This window comes from Cyanistes caeruleus, chromosome 8, assembly GCF_971803275.1.
Source record: "Cyanistes caeruleus chromosome 8, bCyaCae1.hap1.1, whole genome shotgun sequence".
Classification (NCBI taxonomy): Eukaryota; Metazoa; Chordata; class Aves; order Passeriformes; family Paridae; genus Cyanistes; species Cyanistes caeruleus.
Window position 1 is genome coordinate 3807639 of NC_141708.1, and position 25733 is coordinate 3833371.

Consider the following 25733-nt stretch of genomic DNA (forward strand, 5'->3'; position numbering starts at 1 on the left):
GTTATCAATCCAGTTACAGCAATAAAAAGGGAATAAGAAACTCCCTTGTCTAGGTGGTGATCAAAGGAGCCAGCAGCTCTTCCTCCTGTTAGTCACAAGTGGTTTCCTTTCAAAAATATTATCATTATTTCCAAGATAAAACCATTTAAGTCCTGATGGATGGTTCTGGAAATTACTCCCCACTCCGCTGACAAGCTTATCTGGCCTCAAGTGAGGCTGAGGTGTTTTGCTTGGACTGAGTTTGCCATAACCAGTAGGAAGCAAACAAAACCATATCTGAACTGCACTATGGGGCACATTTTGCTAAATTTCAGTGTTTCCAAAACTGAATTCAGTAACTTAAATGATAATGACACTCTTCAGGATAAAACTGTTGGACCCAATAGTATCCCTAACACTGTTGATCCCATCAATGAGTGGGATATACAACCACACTGTGAGAAATTTACTCTGTCTTAGAGATTCTATAGTTTAAAAACTTAAAGAAAGTTAAAAAAAGGAGATGCTGATGTCCCAAAAATCTCTCCTAACCTAAGCTATTCTATGATTTTTGGAAACAAAATTACTTCAGGTAAATTTTAAAATGCAAAGTCATTTTTCTATCCTGCTTTTTTTGGCGGAATTAGTGCCAAGTCTTGCGTGGAAAAATATATTAGTGTCTTTCCAACAGTGAAACTTTGTAATTTATGTTATGCCACCTGATCTGCATAGCATTAAAACTTCACTGTGCCTTTAAGTCCTATCATTTCACCTCTCAAATAGCCTTGTCCAGCATGCTGGCACAAGCCCTTTTTTAATGGCTACAAGTTAAGTTCAAACAAGTTCATTACGCAGCTGTGAAATTATATTGGCATATCCAGTAATGCAAGTCTGACAAGAATCTCTGTGTGACAAGTGAAAACTCATTTCATTGCTTGCCTTTCACATTAATTCTAGCATTTTCACTATTTTCATAGTGAATACACTGTGGAAGGTACCTTCAGTATATTGCCAAAAATACTTGATTATGAAGATAAAAACAGATCTTCAAATATTGGCTTTAAACATCACTAAATTAATCAGTTTGGGGTTGGAATGAAGCTATGCAGAGACATTGTTATCATATGAAAATGTTGCATTACATTAAATATTTCTGCACCCAGAGTAATCCCAGCCATGAATACTGCTTGTATCTGAAAGGAATAATTCCTGGCTCTTCTGGTTTTAAAACACCATCTTTAAGTACAGAATTTTAAGGACTACTCTCCAAAGATGTGTTTGCCAACTTTATCCCATTAAGCATAATAAATATTTCTACATTTATGTGCCATCTTCAGTTCCCACTGGACTTTCATCCATGAAAGTCTTCCTAGGCTACACTGCAGATATTGAAATAAACCCAGGAAAAAATGACCTTTCAGACAAACTCCACACTGCATTTGCCTGCTGCAGCCTGGGATGTGTTAAACATGCTGCTCACACTCCACATGGCACATGTGCAGCAATTTCAGTCCAGGAAATACCAGACTGAAATGTGAGAGTCGTTACTTTTTGGGATTCAAATGTTGGCAGGTAGATGATGTCCACGGGGACTTGCTGGAAGTGGCTGTTTTCATCCAAGTGAACCAAAAAGGGACGTTCCAGACGGGCTGTGAGCACAGCAGGGGAATTTCATCCCATTTTCTCCAACTGTTCCATATAACCACTGTCATCCACTCATCTCTGCTGTCTCGATGCTGTCTCGGTTTTACAGTTAAAATAAAATTTGCACATTAAATTTGTCCATTTTTGGACAATGCAGACAAGTCTAAAGCATTGACTAGTGCAGAACTACAGTCTTTCCAATGCAGATGGATCAACAAAATGCAAACAGTATTAGAAAAAAAATAAAATCAGTTCTCCTGTTTGTAGTGCTAGCATTAGAGAATTTTTAATCCCAAAGCAGCCTCTCATGTCCCTTTCCTAGTGATAATCCTGCTGGCTTTGGTCCAGCAGTGGCTGCCAAATGCCAGGGCAATGTGTTGTCAACACAAAATCTACAGACATTCTGTAGAAATGTAGTTCCCATAATAATAAAAAAAAACCAAAAACCAAAAAACTATTACATGCTTCGCAAAAATGTCAGAAATTCCTTTTTTGGCTTTGTTTATGTCACTGGTTAACTTCGCCTTTCTTAAAATCTGTTTCTTCTCATGAGTTCAGCAGAGAAGGAAAAAGTAAAGAAAACTCTGGGAAAGTGTAGGTAGAGAATTTTCATTTCTCCAGCAGAATGGGGCTGATGCAGATGGATCTGATGTAAATATCCCCAAATAATGATGGTGGTGGGTGCAGTCTCTGCTTGGCATTCACAGCATTTCTCCCATGAACTGATCCATCACTTTGAGGTGCTCAAAACAGGAAAATCCCACAGTTCCATTTCTGGCTCGGAAAGGGGTTCATATAGTGAAAATGATATCACAGCACAGGGAAGTATAAGAGAACAAGGAACTTTTGTTTCCATGGCAATCCGAGCTCCTTCTCCAGACACAAGCACAAAGGCAATATGCTGAATGATTATCTGAAGGTCATGTTGTTCTTAGGAGAAAAAGTTAGGGAGAATGCACTGGGATAAATTCCCCAGACAGGATGCACACTGCATTTCTAACCAGTTCAAATAAACAACTTCCTAAGGAAATAATTGCCTTCATTAGTGGCATCAGTTTATTTTAAATCTGTTTGCCCAAAGGGAACAGCAGCCTGCTCAGGAGGATATTTTATACCATTATTTGATATGTTCAGAGACAAATGTTGAGATTCTGAGTATATTTGGCATCCCCCACCTGGTAAAAAAAAAATATATATTCCTTTTAAAGTTAAGTGTATCTTAAAACTGAGTAAAATGTCTCCATATAAGAGCTTGTTTATGTTTCCAATCAGTTTTTCTGTGGTAAGAAGCACTCTTTTAAGGATCTGCCCTATCAACAAGTGCAAACAGGGCTTTAAATGCCAGGATACTCAGGGTGTGCAGGTGAGCAGAACCTTAGTACCTGTCTCTGGTACTCGAGTAAGGAACAGGCATCCAAGAGCCACATAAATATTCCATGCAGTTTCCTTTGTACTTCCCAGTGGCAGGTTTAGGTTTCCATTTCCTCTGAGATGGTTTGACCTTGTTGACAACAGGGGTAAATGCTTTATGTGGCAGAGAAAATGACTTTAGAAAGCGTAATTCTCTTTTCTTGCTCCATTCTGTGCTTCATGATTTACTACAGAGCTGAAGTACAAAGGAACAGAAACTTCAGTGGTGTTCAGGAGGAAAGTTATTTTTAGAGTCATTTTGTTGCCAAAGCATATAGAAACCTTATGTGCTACCTCAGAAGGTTACCCTGGAATGGCAAGGGAAACAGACATGCCTGGTTTTTTTGTCTTTTTTCCCCAACTACGAAGCTTTGCTCCAATTAAAAAATGATTTTCCAAATGAGAAGTTGCAGGAATCTGCTGCTCGAAGTTGAATTAAACCTAAACGTGTGGTCACTGGTTGTGTGGTATAAATACAAATTAAGATTCTCAGCAAGGACAGTGCTTGCAGGTCCAACTTTACCTTCTCCTCAGTGAAATGCATTCCTGAATGTGCTCTTTCCAGAGTCTTTTAGGTTGGAAAATATCTCTGAGATCATTAAGTCCATCCATTAACCCACACACATCCCCAAATGCCACGTGGACAACAGCTTTTAAATCATAGCAGGGATGGGGACTCCACCACTGCTCTGAGCAGCTCCAATGCTTGGTCACCTTTTCCATGATGAAACTTCCTCTAATATCCACTCTAAACCTCCCCTAGCAGGGACTGTGCAAGGGGCAAGGAAGAGCTGGGAGTGCCTCTTTTCCCAGAGGTGTTATTGAAATCAGCTCAAAATACGTGGCCTGAGAAGTGTTAACCCAGCATAGAGCATAACCTCACCTTCCAAATAAATCCTTCTTGGGAGCAGAGGAGGAAAAGCTGCTCATTTGCAGACCACAGCATGTTGTGTCTCACTGCAGCAGGGCAAGCATTTAAAGCAAGGTGTACAATGACTTCTACACTCTCACTGGCATCATTTCAGGGGGGAGGGTGATGCTTGTTACAGCTGTTTTCTACAAAAATCTGGGTTTGCTTTATCTCCTTCTACATCAATGCAGGTTTTTACAAGCTATTGTGATACTTCCCAGGCAAAAGGAAAGAAACAGCCCTCAGGCCCAAAACATCTGAGCCCTCTGTGATCTCAATACTTCTGTGCCACTCTTAGAAGAAAAACCTCCTTTCTTGTAAGTTGTTTCCAGGATGCTGACAGATAAAAATGTAGTAAAAGCATTTTATGGTGAAGTAGATCAAAACTGTGCCTAGAGACAGACTTTTGTGTGGTCTCATCTGGCTGAATTCATGCACATCCTGAAAAGAGAGGTGGGTGTGGAAGGGAAGCAGTGGGTCCATACCCACACCCACAGAAAGTGTTAAAACCCTTAAAAAGAAGTACAGGGGAGCTGGTTATTTGCACAGGTTGATAGCCAGCAATAGGTATTGATGAGTGTTTGGATTAATTAATCTTTCTGAAGGGTAATTACAGAGAGAGAGAAGAGAGGGGGTTATTTGTGGTGACTGCAGGAGGAGGAGCAATGGGTTTAGTGCTGCCTGATGTCCTGCAAAGTTCTTCCCAGTGGAATGCAAAATTTCCCCAAATCACATTCCTCAGGTCTTTAATTAAAGTACACTCAACTTTTTGTTTTTATGAAAGTGTTTCTTATTATGCTTGAAAATGTTAATACTCTTCTCTCTATCCATCTTTAAACACTATAGTGAGTTAAATAATGATTTGCAGCTAAAGCTCCTTTAGTTCCCAAAAAGCCAAGTCCTTAATGACATCACGGAAAAGTTTATTTTTCTACTACTTCTCTAGGTATATGAGTGTTCATAATGTTTTCAGAAGACTGGGTGTGCTGCAAATGGCAGCAAATTAAACACATTTTCTGCAGCTTGTGCTCTGTCCTCTAGGACCAAGGCAGGAGAGGACTGGCTACTCTGGAAAAGGAAAACAAAGTAAGAATATTTGTGAGATCACTAAGAGGGGATTTCCAGGATATTCAGCCTGCTCCCACACTGCTCCCAGAGGCAGAGGTGACAAAGCCATTTATTACAGATAAAAAGGTCTGAAAGTTTGATGGGAAGCAGCTTTTCATCAAAGTTTATTTATGTATATATGTATAACTCAGCGAGGCAGAGAAAAAGAAAAGTACATTTTATTCTAGTTTTAAGAACCAATAATTTCTATATTTAAAAAAGAAAGATGAGTAGTTTTCAGATTTAAAGAAAAAAAAATAAATTAAAAGTTCAGGATAAAAAGTACAGCTGCATTTTTATAAAAGGAAGAAAAGCAGACACAATAAAATCACTACATTCCTTTTGGGATAGCAAGTAAGAAAGCAAGGATGGTCATTGCATACATGGGATGGGATCACCCACAGCTTGGAAACCAGATATATCAAAAGATACAAGTACCAAGACATGAAATGATGCTTACTATGATATTAAAATGATGAGAAACACAGTAAAAATGTGAGCACAAAGCCAGAATAAAGCCTGGGGTAACAGATGTAATGCTTTCTCCCAGCTGACTGGACCGTGGCAAGAAATACAATATACATGATGAAAATATAAGCTGGTATTTTCAACACAGGAGTAAGAATTCATATTTCATGTCAGCCAACTGTTGCACATTTCCTTCAGCACTGAAGGTTATTTTAGAGGCATGAAATAGATGAAAGATAAGATTTTGCTCTCAGACAAATTGATTTCATTAACGACACTGGCTTGCGTGTGTGTAGCACAAAACATCCTGATCTGCTGGGAAGACGTTTCAGGGAGAATAAATATCAGGATTATCCCAAAAAGAGTGAGAAAAAGGGCCTCAGATGAACCTGAATCCAGGGAGCTGCCATGTACCCCAGGAGAAGCCTCTTATAACCTGGCACACCAAATGTGTTGAGTTGTATTAGTTATAGATAATTTACTATAAGTTGCTATAAAATAATAAGCTACTTCAAAGCATAAGCTTATCTAAAGCTATATGAGTTAAACTATATTATTTAAACAATAAATTGTAAGTTACTATAAACTAACTATATATATATATAAAACATAGTTTTATATCTAGAAACTAATTAATATAGATTTTTTTCATTATATGTAAGTTAATATAAATTAACTATATACATCTATATAAAATATAATTTTATATCTATAAACTATAGTTTTATATCTATAAACTAAGTTATATAGTTTTTTGTTATATGTAAGCTATTATAAACTAATATTATATAACTAATATAACTAATATTATGTAACTAATTATATATATACACACTAACTATATATTATAATTTTATATCTATAAAGTATAGTTTTATATCCATGAACTAAATTATATAGAATTTTTTTGTTATAGGTAAGTTACTATAAACTAAATATATATATAACATAGTTTTATATCTATAAAATATAGTTTTATATATATAAAATAACTTATATAGAATTTTTTGTTATATATGTTATTATAAACTATATCTATAACATAGTTTTATATCTATAAAGTATAGTTTTATATCTATAAGTTATATAGAATTTTTTTGTTATATGCAAGTTACTATATGTATAACATAGTTTTATATCTATAAACCATAGTTTTGTATCTATAAACTATAGTATTTTATCTATAAACTATAGTATTTTATCTATAAACTATAGTTATATAGAATTTTTTTTGTTATATGTAAGTTACTATAAACTATATATATAAAACATAGTTTTATATCTATAAACAATACTTTTGTATCTGTGTTATATAGAATTTTTTTTGTTATATGCAAGTTACTATAAACTAACTATATATAACAGTTTTATATCTATAAACTATAGTTTTGTATCTATAAACTATACTTTTTATCTATAAACTAAGTTATATAGAATTTTTTTTTTTGTTATATGTATGCAAACTAATATAAAGAAGGGAGACTGAGACTTTATAAAAGTTAAAAGTGTTTGAAAAGGGGGGAAAGGCACCACCAAAGGGACGAACTTCCATGGAATGAGGATTATTTGTCACCGTGCCCCGTGTCCCCGGCGTGCCCAGGGTGGCGGTGCCAGGCACGGGCTGTGCCCAGCCCCATCTCCCGGGGGAGGGAAACACTTTGGCCACGGGCTGGGAGGAGAAGGCTTCCTGCCAAGTTGACTTTTCTTGGAATAAGCGCTCCCTTGGATGAGCTGCGCGCAGGAGGAGCGAGGAGTCCGGCAGGGAGAGGAAACTCGAGCGCTTCGGGCTTGGGGAGCGGCCGGGCAGGGCAGTGGCAAGCGGGGATCGCACCTGTCCCGGCTGTCCGAGTGTCCGGCTGTCTGTCCGGCTGTCCGGCTGTGCTGCTCTGCCCCCTCCCCGAACAGCTCTCCCCTCGGGCTCCCTCCCCCGCCGCTCCCGGAGCGCTTTTCCAGCTGCCCAAACTCTGTCCTCTCTCCCAGTAAAGCCCCGGCGATGAGCGCCCGTGGCCATTCCCCGCTCTGCCTCGCTCTCTGCACCTTCGGGCTGGCGCTGCTGGGGGATGTGTCCCGGGCTGTCCCCATGGACGACCAGGATTATTACCTGCAGGAAATTACCAACAGGGATCATTATTACTCCTTTCCGTATCCCGGGGAAGAGTTCTTTCCTTTCACGGAGCAGCCCGGAGAGGAAGGACCTATCCGTGCTGCGGAGACAGAGGAGCAGCCAGGGTTCAAACCGAGCAGGAAGGAGTTAAAACAGAAGAAAAACAACAAAAAAGGAAAAGCCATTCTTGAAACGCCACCAGGTAACTTTCCAGCTTCTCCTCCAGAGTTTGGAGCCTGCTGAATCTCACGCTGACTGTGACTATTAGCATTAATGAATATCCAGTTAATGGCAGTCTTGGTAATAATAACAATAAATGCGGTCGTGGTGGTGATGATGATGACAACACATTAAATTTTTAATATCCCACAGAACAGATCTGCAGATGTTTTACGTACTTTGAAACAACCTCTTTGCTTGAAAGGGAAGGAGTTAAAGATTTGGAATGTATTAATTCTGCTGTACTCTGGCTAGTCTGTGGACTTTTCCTTCTTAATTATTCTTAATTACACTTGGCAACTGGCTTGGTGTGAAAGCTGCTGTTCTATAAGCAAAAGAACAGAGACAGATTTCACGGTAAAAGGTGATTATGTGTAGTGACACCTCACCTTATCCCTTGTCACTTTAATCTAAGAGAGGTTTCTGAATTAATTTCACTTCTAAACCCGTGAATTTCTCTGAGATTTCACTTTGAAGCCCTCCAGAGGAAGATATGTAAACAGAGATCTTCCTGGAAAGGACTGAGCCCTAACAAGCTCAATTTAATTATTGACTAGTTAAGTAAAGAAATTAAACAGCAACAAAAATGCCTTATAATAAAAGGGCCGCCCTAATTCCATTTTTGAAAGTTTGCAGAAACAAGATCAGCTTTTATCACTCACTTGTTCCCATTAACACCTAATTGCACCACCCCAAAAGAGTAATCCCTGTCTGTGTTCCCTGCCTGTCTGGTAGGTATTTCACTGGTTTGGGATACTTTGGAGTGAGTTTGGTCCATGAAGTTTAGAGCTGTAAAATTTGGGGCCAAATCTCACTCCCCTCCAGCTGAACTTCCCTTTACTTCAGGAGGAAACATCATGTTAATGACTGGGGCATATGGCACAAAATCTGTGATTTAGAACCATCAGTGCAGCAGAACAGGGGATCAGGGGTTGTAGAGTGGCTTTAACTTTGTCCAAGAGACATCCAGCACAAACAAAATATTTTAAATTTAATGTTAACACTAATAGAAATTAATTTAGCATTTGTGCAGCAAAAATATGGGCTTTTATACTAATAAATAGGGGATAAGAAAATGTAATTTCTAACATCTGGAAAACAATTTGTGGGGCAGGCAGGATATGAGGAGCTGGATAACTCCAGGTAAGGGTGGTGGCAAATGCAGCTGGTCTGGGGAGCAGAGACAGGAGACATCCCTGTCCCTGTCTCCTCAGGGGCCAGCAGCTGCCCAAGGGGATGACATTGCCTCTGGACCATCTCAAGGACTGCCTTATCAGGTTTATTAGCTCATTAAGGTCATCACAATCTATGTGAGAACAATCTGAGAACGTTCTTGTTTCAATGTGTCATTTGTTTGGTTTGTTAAATTAAGGAAAAAAAGGCTCCACTTTCCAGCGGACTGATGGAATCAGGTGGGTTATGACAGGACAAGGGGGAACCACTTCCCACTGCCAGAGGGCAGGATTAGATGGGATATTGGGGAAGAATAAATACCCTGGGAGGGTGGGCAGGCCCTGGCACAGGTGCCCAGAGCAGCTGTGGCTGCCCCTGGATCCCTGGCAGTGCCCAAGGCTGGGTTGGATGGGGCTTGGAGCAGCCTGGGATAGGGGAAGATGTCCCTGCCATGGCAGGGGTGGCACTGGATGGGTTTTAAGATCCTTTCCAGCCCAAACCATTCTATAAATTAATGACTGTGGGAAACACTTGGATATTAAAGCTCTGTAATTAGGTTTTGGATTCTTCATTGTGCTGGAGACAATCAAGATTTCCAGCCTGTGGTGGGATGTCCTGTGGTTCATCTCGGCTTTCACCTTCCCTGTTGGCTTTTTCCCAATTTTCCTAGAACTTGGGGATTCACACTTGCACCAGACATGACAGTGATGAGAAGAGGCTCCAATGCATGAGGGCAGAATTAATTTATCTTTATAGACAGGAGTCTTCCTCGTTCCCCATCCACTGAGCACAGGGGGAGATGCTCATGATGCACCACCAAAACCAGCTGGAAATGGCTCAATCCCTCCTTCCACAGCAAGTTTGGGCTCTTTGGACACAGCTGAGCTTCCAAGCCTCCACCTGCCATGTGCAATAAGAGGTTTCAAAGCCTCTGAGCTTTTAAAGATATCACCAGAGGTACAAAAAGCAACTGATCTCCTCCACCAAACTCCTCCTTGATCCAGGACATGGGTGACAGACATCAGCTCAGCAAACTGGCTGCTGGATTTACTTACATGGGAAAATCCAGTGGATTTCCTGGGGAGCAGCTGAACAATTTTAACTGCAAGAGGCCCAATAATCCCTGAGGTGAGGGCCCAGTGAGGAGGATGGTCACCACTTGTTACAGGTGTGAGTGAAAACAGGAAGGTTTCAGCAGAAAGTATCAGGCAGTTTCAGCTGTGGTGTTAAAAATTCTGGCAAAAAAGTTTTCTTTTACTTAAAAGTACTGGTGTTAAAAGTTCTGGCTATAAAATTTAAAATTTCTTTTTTCCTCCTCACCCAGGGGCAGGCAAGGGCAAGGTCCTGCCTGGGCAGTAACTCTGATGCTTGGTGCCTTGTTCCCATGTCACCAGGGATCAGTTTGATCAGAAAATCTGACCCTCACAGAGATGTTTAAATACTAATACATACCTATATTTACTCACATTTGATTGTGAAGAGGCCAGCTAGAAATAATAATAACAGCTGTCAAACAGATATCAATAATAATAACCATAAATCAGGCTGGGTAAGAATGTGTGTTGTGCTTATATGTACACAACTGTGTTTATGCACCTCTCCAGAAGTGGAATTAATTTATTGGACATGCAGTAAATACCAGAATTTGGGGTTTGTGAGGCTCGCTGTCAGCCAGAACATGTGGGATTAATTAGTTGTAACAAACAATAGGCTGGCTGGGAGCTGGGATGGAGAAGGAGCAGGAATGGGAATGTGTGATGTGCCCTTTGGCTGAGCAGCTGGTCCTGATCAACCCCAGCTTTGAATCAAAGTGGAAATCAAACAGTTCAGTCTCAAGGACATGGCACTAAACAGATGACACACACTCCATTTATTTCAGCTAATTACTGAATTAGCCAGAATATAGGTATTTGCAGTCTGTGAAATATTAATGTAGAAAGAAATCCAGTTGATGCCAGTGGGTTTGTAATTCTTTGTTTAAAATATTAGAATCAATATTTGCAAATAGTTAAGGTGAAAGTTAAAAGTATCAATCTGCCTCTTTGCCCTTTAAATGCCTCAGAAATTAAGTGGTACTAGGTCATCCTTGGAAGGCAAACAGCTGGATTGACAGGTTTTGTGTATATAAACAGATTTCCATTTTCTAATTCCATCCTTGTTTTTATAGGCCTCTGTCCAAAGCCCCTTCAAATTATTAGTGGAAATAGTCTTGTTAACATCAATGTATTTTTTTATGAGACTTTTAATAGAGCTTGATATGTGGTGCCTCAGCCACCATCTGTGGGGCAGATCCCTTCAGAGTCTGGGGGTCTGACTACAGGCAAAAATCCATCATCAAGAGATTTATGGGGCTGAGATGCCCAATAACCTCCTCAATGTAGCCCAAATCCTCCACAATGAAATCTGTAATTATTTTGATTTGATCTACAAAACTTAAACTTGTAGCTCTTGTAGAGCCATACCTCAATTCTGAATGTATTTAGAAAATAAAGGAGTGATGTTTATTTGTATGGCAATACTCAGAGTGGGGCTTAGAGCACGTTTGTTTGGTATTTCACAGATCTCCCAGTGTTGGATCTCTGCACAGCCCAACATTTGTCTGTGTTTAGCCAAAATCAGGATTTCCTTTGTCTCATCTCATTTGGTGCTTTCCCCAGGCTTGATGAAACTCCTCAGATGCAGAAGTGTTTACTTGCCCCATATTTGTTTATTTTTCTGCAGTCTTGCCACCTGTTCAATAATGCAGTTCTTGAGGGGTTTGGTTTGTTATTTCTTTTTAATTTATGTAGTGCATAGGATGGGCCAGGTCTTTTCTGGGACATGTGTGTGAGGAGGAGTCAGTAAGGGAAGGCAGGGAGAGGATAAAATGGACAGTGCAGGCAAACATGGAAAAAATCCAGCAGAGAGAATTTGAACTTATAAAAACAGACTGATAGTACTTTAATTGAGATGTTTATCAAGATAATGAAAGCTTGGAGAGAGATCAGTGAGTGAATGAGGAGGGAAAGCTGAATCACAGGGATGTGATTCAGGAAAAACTGGAGATATTTTGGTGCGAAATGGGGGCGAAGATCTGAAGAGCGTGTGAAGTTAAAAACATGACAGGTTTGGGGTGTTCCTGGCATTTGCGTGGGGATTTTGTTCACTAGAAAGAAGAAATGACAGAGTGACACATAAGGCATTGAACTGACAGCTGAAAGCACTCCAGACCTGCTCTCCAAGATACACCAGCTCAGAATTTCTCATGTGCTGGGAATCCACCAGCGCTGCTCGTTTCCAGTCCTTTGGTGTCCCATCTCTTAAACCCTTCTTCTCTGAGCAGCCCAAAGTGGAGCATTCCTCTGACCTAGAAGACAGATTTTAATTTTAAAGCTTTTCCTTTAACTTCTCATAATAGGAACTTTTAAGAATGAACTTGCTGGCCATAGGTGGATATCTCATGAATTTTAATATGACCTGTATTGCATCCTAATTGCCATATGTGACAAGCAATGTGGCTTTTAATGAGCTTTCTTTCATCTACCAGCCTCTATTTTCTCCTCAGCACTTCTAAAATATGCAGAATAATGAAATGTTCACTGTTCCATTTAAGAGCCCGTCCTTTAAAGAATGTCACAACAAAAGAGGACACTGGATGACTAAGAATGAATAATGAGCAATAGCCTCAAAATTGGCCAAACCTTTTTGATTAGCATCTTTCCTTACCCATGGCTTCAATGAATAATGTAACATGAGAAAGAAAAAAATGGGAATAAACACATTTGATTATGCCAGAGAAAACCACTTTCAAAAATAATTCTTCCAGTAGCCTTCTCTGAATTCAACCTCATGTTTAAGGTGAGAAAAATGTCTCTTTAAAACACCTCTTTAAAAAGGGGATGATTTCACTGAATAGATTTTAATAGTCTCAACCTGAGCCTAGAGTTGTTCCTGAAATGCCAGCATATGAGATACTCATTAGCTGAATTCTGAATTAGTCTTGGGGTTTAATGTTATTATCTGTTCAGTGAACTGGCTAGACAGGTCAATCCCATGGTTCACAACCAAATTTCACTTATTTCTTTTGGGTTTGGAATGAAGATTTCTGTCAGCTACATGAGCTTCAAATCTGTCAGAAAGATGAAGTAGTGGAAGTAGAAGCTGTGGTGTAGGAGAAGTAATTTCCTGAATTTTCAATATCTGAGCTAGGATTTTTAAGTCTTGCCCAATTCATTCTCTGTGTAAAGAGGAAACTACCAAAAGACTGAGTACAGAGGTGGGATTTAAGTGTCATATTCACAGAGTGGTTGCTTGTGGTTTTATTTTTATTATGCAAAAGATGCTCTGGGTTTGTTCTTCTTGTCAGGCCTCTGGTGAGGTGGTGTCTTGTGAGATTATTTGGTAAATAGAAATAATAAATAACTATAACTATAACTATAACTGCAACAACTATAACTATAACTATAACTATAACTATAACTATAACTATAAATATAAAAAATATAACAATATAAATATAAATATAAATATAAATATAAATATAAATATAAATATAAATATAAATATAAATATAAATATAAATATAAATATAAATATAAATATTAATATAAATATAAATATGTGCCTTTAACACTGAGTACTCAAAGAAAATGTGAACAAACAAAGCTCTGATATAGTAAAAATTACTTGTCTTTTAAAATGCACTTTTAAATTCAGTGCCTGGAAAATGAAATGAGGATGTTCAGAGGAAACTGGCCAGCCCAAAGACTGGTCACCACCCCTGCTGCTGTCTGATTATTGTCCTGATGAGGATTCCTGAGCCACAAATTGCTGCATCTTTCAGGATCAAGCCTTGCTCCTCCGGAGCCTTCTTCTGGCTATTTTCAGCTTCAAAAGGTCTTTGGTGGGGTGTTTGCTTATCTAATCAAGCAAGGAGAAACACCTACATGAAGCCATTAGTAAAACACACTGCAGTGTTAATTCACTACTTCTGGGACCACCACATTTACAATTTCCTGGTGGCACAGCAAAAGGAACATTTAGGATTCCATTCCCCAGCGGTTTGAATATCCCAGTGTGGGCAGGAGCAGGGGATTCTGGATGTCTGCTCTGTGCTGGGAGGGATGCAGCTCTATCAGAGAGCACCAAGGCGTTTTACTCTTCATGCACTCGCCAGGCAGTGCTAAATCAACTTGACAGGTGTAAAAGGAAAACTGTTCCTCTCTTCTACCCATAGCTAAAAATGGCAATGGGAAAAAGGTGAGAAAAACAAGAATAATGAAGAGATGCCAGATGGTGGCTCAGGGAGTCAGAGTGCCTGTGGAGGCATCGGAGGGAGCGTGTGGGGATCACTTAAGGCACGTCCAGAGCACTTGGGTTTAGCTGTTAATCCCTACAGCCCTGCTCAAATTGAATTACAGAGGATATTCTGGTGAGTCTGCTGATAGATATCTAAAGTCCTCTTTTGGACAGAAAATGCTTCCCTTCTGGTGAGGAAACATCCCATCCTGGTGGTATCCAGCATGGCTTTGCATCACCTTCTTATGGGTTAAATGGAGACAAGGAAAGATAGGGGCTTCATTCCTTATTTACTCACTGATTTACATCATTTATTTTACATAAAAAAAGGCTTTAAAGTGACTTTCTGATTCTGGAGGGGTGTTTAAAGGAGCTATCATATAAATGGGAATCAGCCCCAATACGCTGTGAAGCATATTTTATAACAATACAATTCAAAGAATTACATGAGATAATACTGCTTTGTCAGAAGTGGAGAAACTCATTTTACTCTTGGTTTAGGAAGAGTGAATCATTTCCTATTCTGACACATGAAAACCCCCCAAACCTGCACTGCCTGGGCTCTGTGGGGCTGCATTGCTGGGATTTGACATTGCAGAAAAGTGGAAAAAAAAGCTGGCAAGCTTCAGAGGACCACAGTGACTTCCAGCAGCTGATTTAGGAGTGAAGGTACCCAGATATGGGATTAATCTTCTGTTTCTTTGTGGTTATTTACCTATAGCTGTACAGGTCTGTAAATAACAGTCAGGAATAGAGTTTTGCTCCTGCTTTCACACAAGCATTAGCAGGATGCTGTAATTGCAAAAGTGCTGCTGCATCCAACATGCCAAGCAAGGAACAGAGTAAAAATTGTGTACATAAGTTAAACATAGATCATGGTTACGTGTCTTTTTGCTTTCTGCTACCTGGTGTATCTGCTCTCTAGCTTCTAGCTAGTGACACAGAAAATATTACTTTCAAAGTGGATAGTGGAAGTGATTAATTGAGTTTTTTATAAGGGGGGTTAATTACTTACAGATTTATTTTGTGGCTTAGTTGTTTTTTTTTAATGAATTGCCAGACAGGCTTCTTGTGTGACTGTACATCAGCCTGGGGCTGCTGGGTTTAAGGTGTGTACCTGGCCAAACTGTTCTCCTGTAATCACCGTGATTCCCAAAGACTGAGTCCAACTGAGATCTTCCATGAAGCTGATGGTAAAGAATTCTGTGTATATCTATAGTTATAAACTTAAAAATATGGGAATTTTCACAGTTCTACAGCAGGACTCAGTTTGATAAAGCACCAGAGTCCTCGTTCATGTTGATTCTTTTGGGCCTCAGCAGCTCATCCAGACAGTGGCTGATAGATCTTCCTAAATCTGATTTTCTTGCTTAGGTTATGGGGCTTGAGTGCTTCCTGAAGATGATTTCTTCCTTACTCTCCCATGGATCATAAATTTAGTGGTTTTCTTGTTGCTCCCCCTCATTTTGGCTCTAGTGGATTAATCATTCTGGCTGGGACCTAGAAGAGACCCCAAGGGTGAAGCCCAAATTCTTGTATTCCAGGAGATCTGCAGTCCCCTCTGTCTCCAGATTTGCTTTGGAGCTGTTTTGTCATTTGAGCTTTAGAAAGCAAAGCATCCTCCTGTTCCAAGGGAGTTGTGTTTGAAAGGGGGAGCACAGAGCGAGGCCGAGCACCCCTTCCTTTTCCACATCCAGGATTTATGGGAAATGCCAAGCCCATCAACCATCCTGGAGTGCTGGGACAAGGCGTTGTTTGCAGTGAGGGCAAACTAAACCCATCTTTGTCCCTCTTTCCAACGAAACAGAGTGGTTTTATGTTCTCCCCTTCAGAGATACAGTGGTTTATGGTGACAGGTTTATGGCTCCTCACGACTTTCAGGGTGCTCCTAAAACATCTGTCAAGGGAAGGGAACAGTTCAAAGTGTTTTGGAAAGGCTGATCTCAGACCTGGATGTCAGCACTCCCTACACCACTGGTACAACCACCCCTTGAATACACTCTTTTTTCCCCCCACCAAAATAATTTTCAATAGTGTAATGAATTTTCCTCATGCACAAGACAGAGGATGTCTGAAAACAAGATCTGAAACCAAATCTCAACCTTCCCAAAAATGCTTCACTGACTGATAATGGAAACTGCAATTTCAGCCAAACAGCCTTTCCTATGTGATTGTCTAAGAGTAGAACTTTAGCCCTTGACAACATGATTTTTCTCCTTTTTTCCCTTAATTGCTCATGGACTGAAAAATACTGTCAAAGGTTGGACTGGATGACCCTGGAGATCTTTTCCAACCGTAATGGTTCTGTGATTCAAAGTCACAGAAGCCATTTCAGAAACAGAATTGTGTTTGTCATCACAGGCTGGGTGGGAAGTACCCTATCCCAAAGGACAGACTCACTTTTACCCCAGAGTGTGTAGACTGCACTGTCTTTAAATTCCAACCAAAAATTCCAGTGAGAACTCTGCTAAAAGTAAATCTGGGCTATAAATGGTCTCCATAGATGGCTGGTAGGGAGGCTGGAATTTCCCATGGTAAATCTGGAGTGGATTTGGATTTGTGACAGGATGGGGCTGACCCCAGAACATGGGGATGTGTCCCAGCCTTCAGTGCATGTCCCTGGAGCAGGAGGCTTCCCCAGAACTCTTACCCTGCTGGGGAATCGAGGGATGAGGAGTAGCCAGGCAAAAGACAAAGGGAAAAGTGTCTGACATCTCTCCTGGAGGATATTTTGTTCTTCAACCTCCTCTGGATAATTTTGGATCCCAGCAGAGGGCTGCAGTCCAGAACCCCTGCAGGCTCCCCAGATGAGTGGCTCACTTCCTTTGCCTTTCATCAGATATGTGGAAGTGACAAAAAGAGACTCCAAAAATCTCATATTCTATAAATAATGGAGTCTCCACTCCATCTGGTAGTGAAACAAAGGATTGGGGAATCATGTACAGAATCAGAAATATGAGTGAACTCTGGGTGTTCTTCCAAAGACCTTTGAAAATGCTAACAAAGTGAGTCCAGGTACTGCAGCAGCCAAGAGATGGATGAAAGGCTTGAGCTTCAGAGAAGAAAATGGATAAATTCCTCAGCTGCCAAATTTTCAGGAATGGGGGCTGAGGGATCTGAGGCTGGTAGCATGTGGAATACAAAATCCTGCAGACACATCTGATTTGTTCCATATTCCAAGTATGTACTTGGCTTTTTTGGTGCTTGAATGCAGGCCAAATGGCAATCAGACATGTAGACCCCCTTCTGTCTTACAAGAGGAATAAAAGGGGAAACTTAAAAAAATATGATAAAAAAGTGCTAGTATGGAGTTAGTGTAGATAAAATGCTGCAGAACTCTTTGAAAAAGTGGACAGAAAATAGCACAAAACTTTCCCTCTGCGACTCTTTCCATATTTCTGCTCATTAATCCTGAATCAGATTTTTTTTCCTTTCCAATTAGAAAGTGGGAAAATAAGGAGTGTTATGCTCAGGGAAGCTTGCCTTGAAGCTTTCTCTATTCCATGGCTTTTCAGGTGCAGAATACTTGTATTTAACAAATACTTTTGGTTCCTGTGGATGGGAAGGAGGATGGACTCTCCAAGGCAGCACTGGAGTTGATAATGACCAAATCATGACCTGAACTTTTCATATTAACACATCGATGTTTTGCAGTGGAGAGGTGACAATGTGGGCACTTTGCTCCAGGGAAAGGATGGTAAACCTTGCTGGTAAAAATCAGAGTTTTTCTGAATGCACTGCTCAGCATTCCTCCTTGGGTCCACAGGCTGGGAAATTTGGTGCCTTCAGCTTGGATTTTTGGGCTTTCAGCCTGGAGCAGACATGTTCAGCACGGAGGCAGACATGAATGCAGTCACTTTTACACTCACTAATAACTCATATTCCAATTCATTTGGAGCTCCTGACACGTTTTGCTTTGAGCCAGTGAGGCCTCCATTTAGTGTGCTAAATGTGGAGCCTGGTTATGAGCTGGACCACAGCTGAATTGTTAAACAAAGCAGAAAAGATGTTTGGACAGAATGAAGTTTGGGAATCTTTTGCAGACTGCATAAGGCTGTGTGACCGTAGGAAGCTGGAATAGGGAGGAAGGAGCTCTGCACACTCAGTCATTTGGGCTGGAGAGGTGCCCACCCTTGGAGATATTTGTCTGAACCTTGCTTGAGCTTCTTTATCTCCTTTGCTCCATGGCTTGGAGCTGGAGCTTCACACCAACTTCCCAGCTCCAGCTCCAAACCTTCCCTACAACCCTCTCAGAGATCCCCAAAAGCAATGTCTTCCTCAATTTTAGCATTTCTCTTTCTGCAGATGGGAAGCTCAGAGCCTTGAGAAAATGCTGAGTGTTCAGCATTTAAAAAGTAATAACCTTTTAAATCCACAGATTGCTGGTGCTTGCTTGGACTTGAGGCATTTAAAATTTATTTACTGAGTTATTTCCATAAGGTGACTTTTCCATGGTTGGTTTGAAGGCAGGTAGAGAGGGGGAAGCTGAACAGAGAGACTCTGGTATGTCCAAATGCCATCTTCACAATGGACACATGAAAGCTAAAAAGTCACTTGAGAGCTGAAATCTTTGGGAAGATGAGCAAAAACTCAGGGAATCACACCTGATGGAATGTGGGAGAGCCTGGGTGCAGACGTGGCTTTTTCCTTAAAAATCATGCTTTTCTCTAAAATTACTTTGTGGAGGAACTGATTCCCTTTGCAAGCTGGGCTCTGTCCTTAGGTTTTCCACGTTTTTCAGTGGGATTCCTGTGCTGCCCTGGGGTTTGTGTCTCCTGAGTGAGCCCAAACACCAACTTGAGACCTCTTCCCAAGGGAAGCCTCTCTCATGCACCCCTACAATTCCCAATTCCACTCCTCTTTTCTTTTTCATTCCTGGGGTTTGGTTTGAGGTGTGGTTTTTTTTTTTTTGGTTGTTGGTTTGGTTTTTTTTTTAATAAAAGAAGGTACTGACACTTCAATCCAGGCCTGGATTTGATTTTCTCAGATCTCAGAGATTTAGTTATTTTTTGAAATGTTCCTTCTTGATGCTTTGACTCTTGAATCCTCTGCTCTCAGGCTGCTTCTCAAGGGTGCAGCAGCTTGGACATAGGAGGCTTTAAAGGAAAGAAGAAAGCCCACTTTATGAGAGCAGAAAGCCACTGTTATGAGTTCCTAAATCTTTTGCTTTTCTGCATTTCTGGATATATCCAAAGAACCTCTGGTTATTTTCTATGTGCACCTGGCCAATTTTTTATCCCTCCACTGAAGCAGTTTTCCACTGTTTAGGATTTGAATGTGTAAGTTACTTCTGACATTTTGGTGCTGTCTTAGAGCTGTGTATTAAAGAATTCTGTGTATTCAAGGAATTCTGTGTGTTCAAAGAATACAGAGTCTATCCAATGAATAATCAGTTAAATAAAAAAGATTAATTGAGTGAGAAGCAGACAGCCCAACCAAACTTATTAATTTCTTCTACTCTGCTCTAGAACTTACTCCTGATTCTTTTTGAAGGGTTGGGAAGGAGTAAAAAGCTGGAGTTCAGGTTTATTGTAACCACACAACTTTCCTCTGGAATCACTATCTGCAGAACAGCTCCAGGCACTGTGAAAACTTCTGTGCCTTGTGAGAAGTGTTTGGGTTTATTAATTTCTCTTATTATTTCCTATGAAATAATAACAACATGTGATGCTAGGAAAAGCTAAAAAAGTGTATAAATGTCTAAACTTGCTAGAGCAGGCCCCCCCAGATCTTCATAAAACTCCGACCTTTACACTTTATAAAAGGTTCTAAAGCCAAGCTGGATTGGTTTGAGGTATTTCCTGTCACAGGCTCCTTAAATAGGTGGAGTATTTATCCCAGATGTGCAGCCTGGCAGAGGGCTGGGCAGGGAGGGAGAGCTCCAAGAGACCCTGGGGCTGGAGCCGAGCCTCAGTGATGCTCCCTCAGCGCTGCTGGAGGAGAAGGGGAGGGAATTCCAAGGGGTGAGGGTTGGATTGGTGTTCCCATCCACCTTGGAGGGTGTTGCTTGTGCGTGGAGCTGCGTTTGCAGCCGTGTGCTCAAACTTTAGTGTTGGCACCGAGGAGCAGCACATTGATGGATCTCACATTGGTGAGGATGAGTTTTTCCCAAGGCAGCAGAGGAGGAGTGATGATCAGGTCAGAAGGATGATCCTCAGCCAGGTCTCACTGCAGATACAGACTGCTGCTAGTCTGCACTCTGTTGGCAATTGGAGTATTTTTAACTTTAATAATAAAGATATGAGAGATGACATCTCAGCTCCCAGCTAAGATGACTAATGACTCTCGGCTGCCTAAAGGCACAGCTCGTGCTGCTCCATCAGCGTGGCTCTGGAGTTTTTTGACTCACATCACAAAAGCTAAAGGGATAGAAAACAGTCTGTGAAACCCAAAACTGAGGAGCCAAGTGATTCTACCCACATCCTTGCTTGACTCGTGTTAGGCTTTGAGCTACGTCACTGAAGGAAGTTAATGCATCTGTTTCAGTATCATTTTCAACTCATTTTCCACCTTGATGAGGAGGGAAAAAAAAAATACAGTTTTGTCTGTGCTGCAGCTTAACTGGATTGAAATTTGAATAACATTAAGTGGAACTGACTGGGAAGCTGCTGATTTCAGTCCTTTCACAAGTGTAAATTTAGCACTTGGGAGTGGAGGTGGCTGTAGCAGTGGGGATAAAATTTAATGGCTCGTCACTACTAATGAGAACTTTACTGTTCCTCAGGTTTTTCCTGCTCTGTGTGTGTGGGCTTCACCTGTGTGCCAGGGAGAGTGAGAGGGTGAAAGCTGGGTGATATCAGAGTGGTGCCATTGATTCCAGTGGAATTAAGGTGTTTCCAGAGGATTTCTGGAGCTGTCCTTGTGTATCTCAGCCCCAGGTGAGCAATTCCAGTTCTCAGGGTGGAGCATTTACAGCCCCTTTCCTGTGTCCTCCCACTTGAATATTTCCTTTGGACCACCTCAAATCCATGGTTTGTTTTTTTTTTCCAAAAGCATGGTTGTGTTGCAAAATCCTCAAAAATCAGCCAGAATTCTCAGTAAATGTGTATTTCTAGGACCAGGAGTTATGGATACTTTCCAGTTTATTTATGTTGAAGGAATTTCATGACTATGCTGTCACTTTGCCCAGTGAATGTTCTATACCACCACAGATATATTGGATCTATTTATTGCTGTATAAAAACCACAGCTCTTATGGAGGAGGGGGAATAATTGCACCACAAGCCAGTTTTATACTCATAAAACTTCTTATATATTTATCCTATTTTTGGTAAAATGAACTCAAATTGGATTGCTAATGTGGTTAAATTTGAGCACTTCTAAGATGTCTCATTTATTAAACCAGGGTTCTATCTTAAGATCAGAGTTATTTCTGTCTTAGTTTATGCTTGTTAATAGTATTCCAAGTTTTACTGTTTATTTTTGATGGCAGCAATTAATGCTCTTAGTGAAGAATCTTTGCTCTTGCAGTACACCTCAGTGACCTGGTATTTTTAGCTATTTCTGGCACAAAGATGTGTTTTTAATGGTAATTTTTGTCCTATACCCAGCCATTGTGCAAGTGGTCTGTCTCAGTTTTGTTCTCCATTTTTTTGGCTAAGTCTGTTTGTTTGGCTCTGGAAAAAAGAGGATGGTTCTCATTTTTGATGGCTGTACTCAGTTTTGTGGCTTTAGCTGGAATTACAGAAAGTCTTCACCCCATGCTTCAGAAAAAAAACCATCAGAGGAGACATTTAAAAACCAACAGCACAGAATTCAGCCTTTGTCAAAGCTCATAATAAAAAGTTATGAACTGATACGATATTTTTCAGGCTGGGTTCTTTTGGCCACTAAAGAAAATATTTTTTTCTTCAGAGTGATTAAATTAAATACTTTCTCTGTAGAGAGAGAGGGGAGATCTTTGCAGATGTGGGTACAAATTGGAGGGTCCCTCGTGCCACATCACAAATCCCATCCTCTGCCAGGCTGGTGGCAGCAGAAGGTGGCTCAGGGAATGAATGTGATGTCTGGAGTTTAGATGAACCTCTTGAGTCTGGAGGCTTGGCCAGAAATCTCCCAGGCACTCTGGAAACTCCTGCCTCTGGCTGTGCCAGCAATAACAGAAGCTCTTCCTGCTAAATGTTTTGTTGCATCTCGAGCCAGCCACAACCTGGGCTTGTGAGAGAGCAGAAATGGGAAAAGTTAATGAGCAAAAATGAAAAAGTCTATTTTTGGAATCTCATTTATTTTCATGTCAGACCTGAGCTAAAGAACCCAGATAATTCTTCACTTATTCTTTATCTGTTTTTAAAACTTCAAGAGCAATCACAAATGTATGTTGCAGTGCTGGGATAAATATTTCCTCCTGAGAGAAGTCCCTGATGTTGAGGACCTCAATGCAGCATTTGTTGCTTGTCCTGGAAAAAATATACAGCTTCAATGCAACATTAGCCAATAATTAATAATAATTAATGTGGTCTTAGGATAGGAAATGTTGGCATCTCCTTAATTTATTTGATCTTTGATCTGGGACTATAATTCAGTATTTTAACTTCTGTTAAAATAAGAGATTTGCTGTAAGTTCATTTTTCTTGCTTTGCTCTGGGAATGAGTTTTTCAGAAAAAGTAAATTAAAGCAAAATGTGTTTGAGGAACTTTCAGCTGCCTCAAATGATCTGGGGTGTGGGGTGGCTGGTGGCCTGAATTCAGGCCAGAGAAGGAACTTGTAATTGTTGCTAGCAGCACTTCAGATATGAGCAGAGTCAGAAAAGCACCCAGACTGAAATCCATGGACATTTTTCCAGGGAAAAGCTGGGCCATAGCAACTGTGGAGTGTGAGTCATGAACATCTGTGGGAATTTCACACTTCCATGATCACATCATCAAAACAGCAACATTTCCAGATCAAATTTGCACCTCCCCCCTCCTCCCCTTCCAATGCCCTCATAAATAAATATAAATTATTTATGTAATGTATATACATGTAACAAATTGTTTAGAAAATGGAAAACTTTATTTTGTTTGACTCAGCCCGTACAGAGGCTGTCCATCACAGAAAAGTAATCAAAAGATATTTTCAGCAAGGTGAAGGTTGTCAGAAATGTGCTTTTACTCTGATTTCACCTTGCAGGTGCATTGCAATATTAAAGTACTTTGCATACCTGTGACCTAAGCATAGCTTTAGCCACAGAAATTAGAATGCCAGAGTTCCCATTAAAAGTTTCTGCTGCTGGAAGATGAATTAACAACCACACTTTTCATAGGAAAAAGTCTAAATTTAGCTGCTAGAATTTATGGTATTGGCCTCATTAAAATTTTTTTGTGCAAGAACCATAAAGACCTAAGAATAGTGTGGATGGTATAATGAACATTAAAGTCTTGACTCCCACAAAATCTACACTTATTTGTGTGCTTAATTTACCTGTATCTGTAGGTAAATCCACAGTTTTGCCTCTTAACTGCATGCTGAAGTGTTTTGTCTAAAAAAGACTTAAATCCCATCTCTCCCCTGGGACAGGAGATTGTCAGGCTGAATAAAGTTGATATTTCTCCATTTCCAGATCCCAGTATCTCTGTTCATGAGGAGTCAGAGCAGCACAGACTTGTAGGAATTGATGAGGATTACAGGGATGGCTCTTATGATGTGGACTGAAGAGGAAATGTGATGCTTCTCTCTGCCCTTCCATTAGAAAAGTTTTTTTCATTTTTGAACATATTCCAAAATTGATGGAAAAAATAAGTAAAAGGATTGTTTGTCTGCTTTGCCTGTGAAAGAGAAGGACAGAATGATTTCCTAAATGCAATCTTTATTAGATATAAGAGCCATAAAGGCAATCTGGAGTTATCTGGCATTCTTTATTTAGACCAGAAGGAAATAAAAGAAATTAATAATTTAGGCAATAGAGATGAACACAAGTGTTTTCCTTGCTAATGCAGTTGTGTGATACAGAACAGCTAAAACTGCAGCACAGCAGCTGAAGTTTTACTGCAGGAGTGAAGGAAATCACTTTGCTGGCTCTGCAATAGGTGGGGTTTTGACCAGAGCTTCAATTGAAGATGGTGCAGCAACAGGACAAAGCCACCAGGAGGATGAAACTGCTTTCAAATACCCACCCCACATGCTGAGATCACAAACTGAGATCACAAACTGAGCCCCTGCTGGCTTGAGGAGAGAGCTCAGCTGCACATTCAGGTGTTGTTCTTGCTATGGGCAAACCTAGACTAAGAGGTAAATTCAGATTTCCAGAGATGAGGTGGAGACTGAGCTAATTCCTGAGTGTTTTTCCTGCTGATTTGAAGGGACAGGGGGTTTCCCACAGTGCCCAGGTACCAGAACTGCCTTGGTGCCCTGGCTGGGACTCCTGGGAGAAGAATAATTGACAGTAATGGACACTGAGATGTGGCCATTTAGCACTGCTGTAGGGAGGCTGTTCTGGAATGAAAACCTCACAAGAGCACTCTTCCACAGACAAATGTCATTAACTCTGAATCCAAGCTCTATCTCTTTTTACAGCCTGGAATTAATTCATTTTATCCAGACATCTCATTAATGGCTCATTTCTAAGGTGAATCCCTATCCATGGCTGCAGATCACACACAAAATCCTGGTTCAGTATGGGCCAGGAAGGAAGAAATGGCCACAACAGCCCCTTCAAGATCAAGCTTTGCTTTTTGTCTCTCTAAACCAGAAATGCTGTAGGTGCATTATTTTAGTCCTTATGTACACAGGACGTGGATTTCAATGTCTCAAAGCCACAGCTGAATTCCCTGTGTTTTATAATGATTCAATTTTCAGCTGGTTGAAGAAACAACCAAATAACTGGGACATTTCCAGCTGAATCCATGATGCAATAGATTCACACCATCTCTGGTCATTCCTGCTGTCCAGTTCCTGTAGCTTGGCCAAAGTTTTATTCAAACTGGCACAGAGAATACAAAATCATTAAGCTAGCCCTACTGATTGGGTGGCAATTTTCATTGTCCCATGAAATATTTCTCCAAGTTAAATAAAATAAATTAAACAATACTTTAAAAAGTAAAGTTTTTATGAATGCCATAAATCAGTTTCTTTTCCTGTAAGTTTTTCAAAGCTAGGCTGTCCTGGTTATCTCAAGTAGTTTTAAGAAGCAGGGGACACATACCCCAACAAAATAATTTATCCAAAATTAAACTCACAGTGTCACTCAGTTTGGTTTTTTTTTCAGTAGTGATATGACAACTTCAGGTGGATTTTGTTGTATTATAATGAGTAAATTTGAGGTGATCAGAAGAGACTCTGTTGAAAAATTTGTCCCCACCATCTCTGTACATTACCAATCGTTGTTTTGATCTACATAATCCCCTTTCATCCCTTTATTGATATTGGAATTCATATGCATGTGGAAATTCCTCAAGTGTTAATATTCAAATATTATGGCTATAAATACTTCTATTTATAATAATTTAACATAATTTTATTTTAAA

General features: G+C 40.2%; 1 protein-coding gene across 1 annotated transcript in view; it reads left to right on the top strand.

Annotated features, from left to right (window-relative positions):
• The first annotated feature begins 7199 nt into the window (after positions 1-7199).
• The window catches only part of CPXM2 (carboxypeptidase X, M14 family member 2), a 67250-nt gene continuing 48716 nt past the window's right edge, over positions 7200-25733 (top strand). The window contains exon 1 of the mRNA XM_023929996.2: positions 7200-7824. Coding sequence (XP_023785764.2) covers positions 7245-7824 — 580 coding nt within the window. The 5' untranslated portion in view covers positions 7200-7244. The remainder of the gene's footprint in view (positions 7825-25733) is intronic.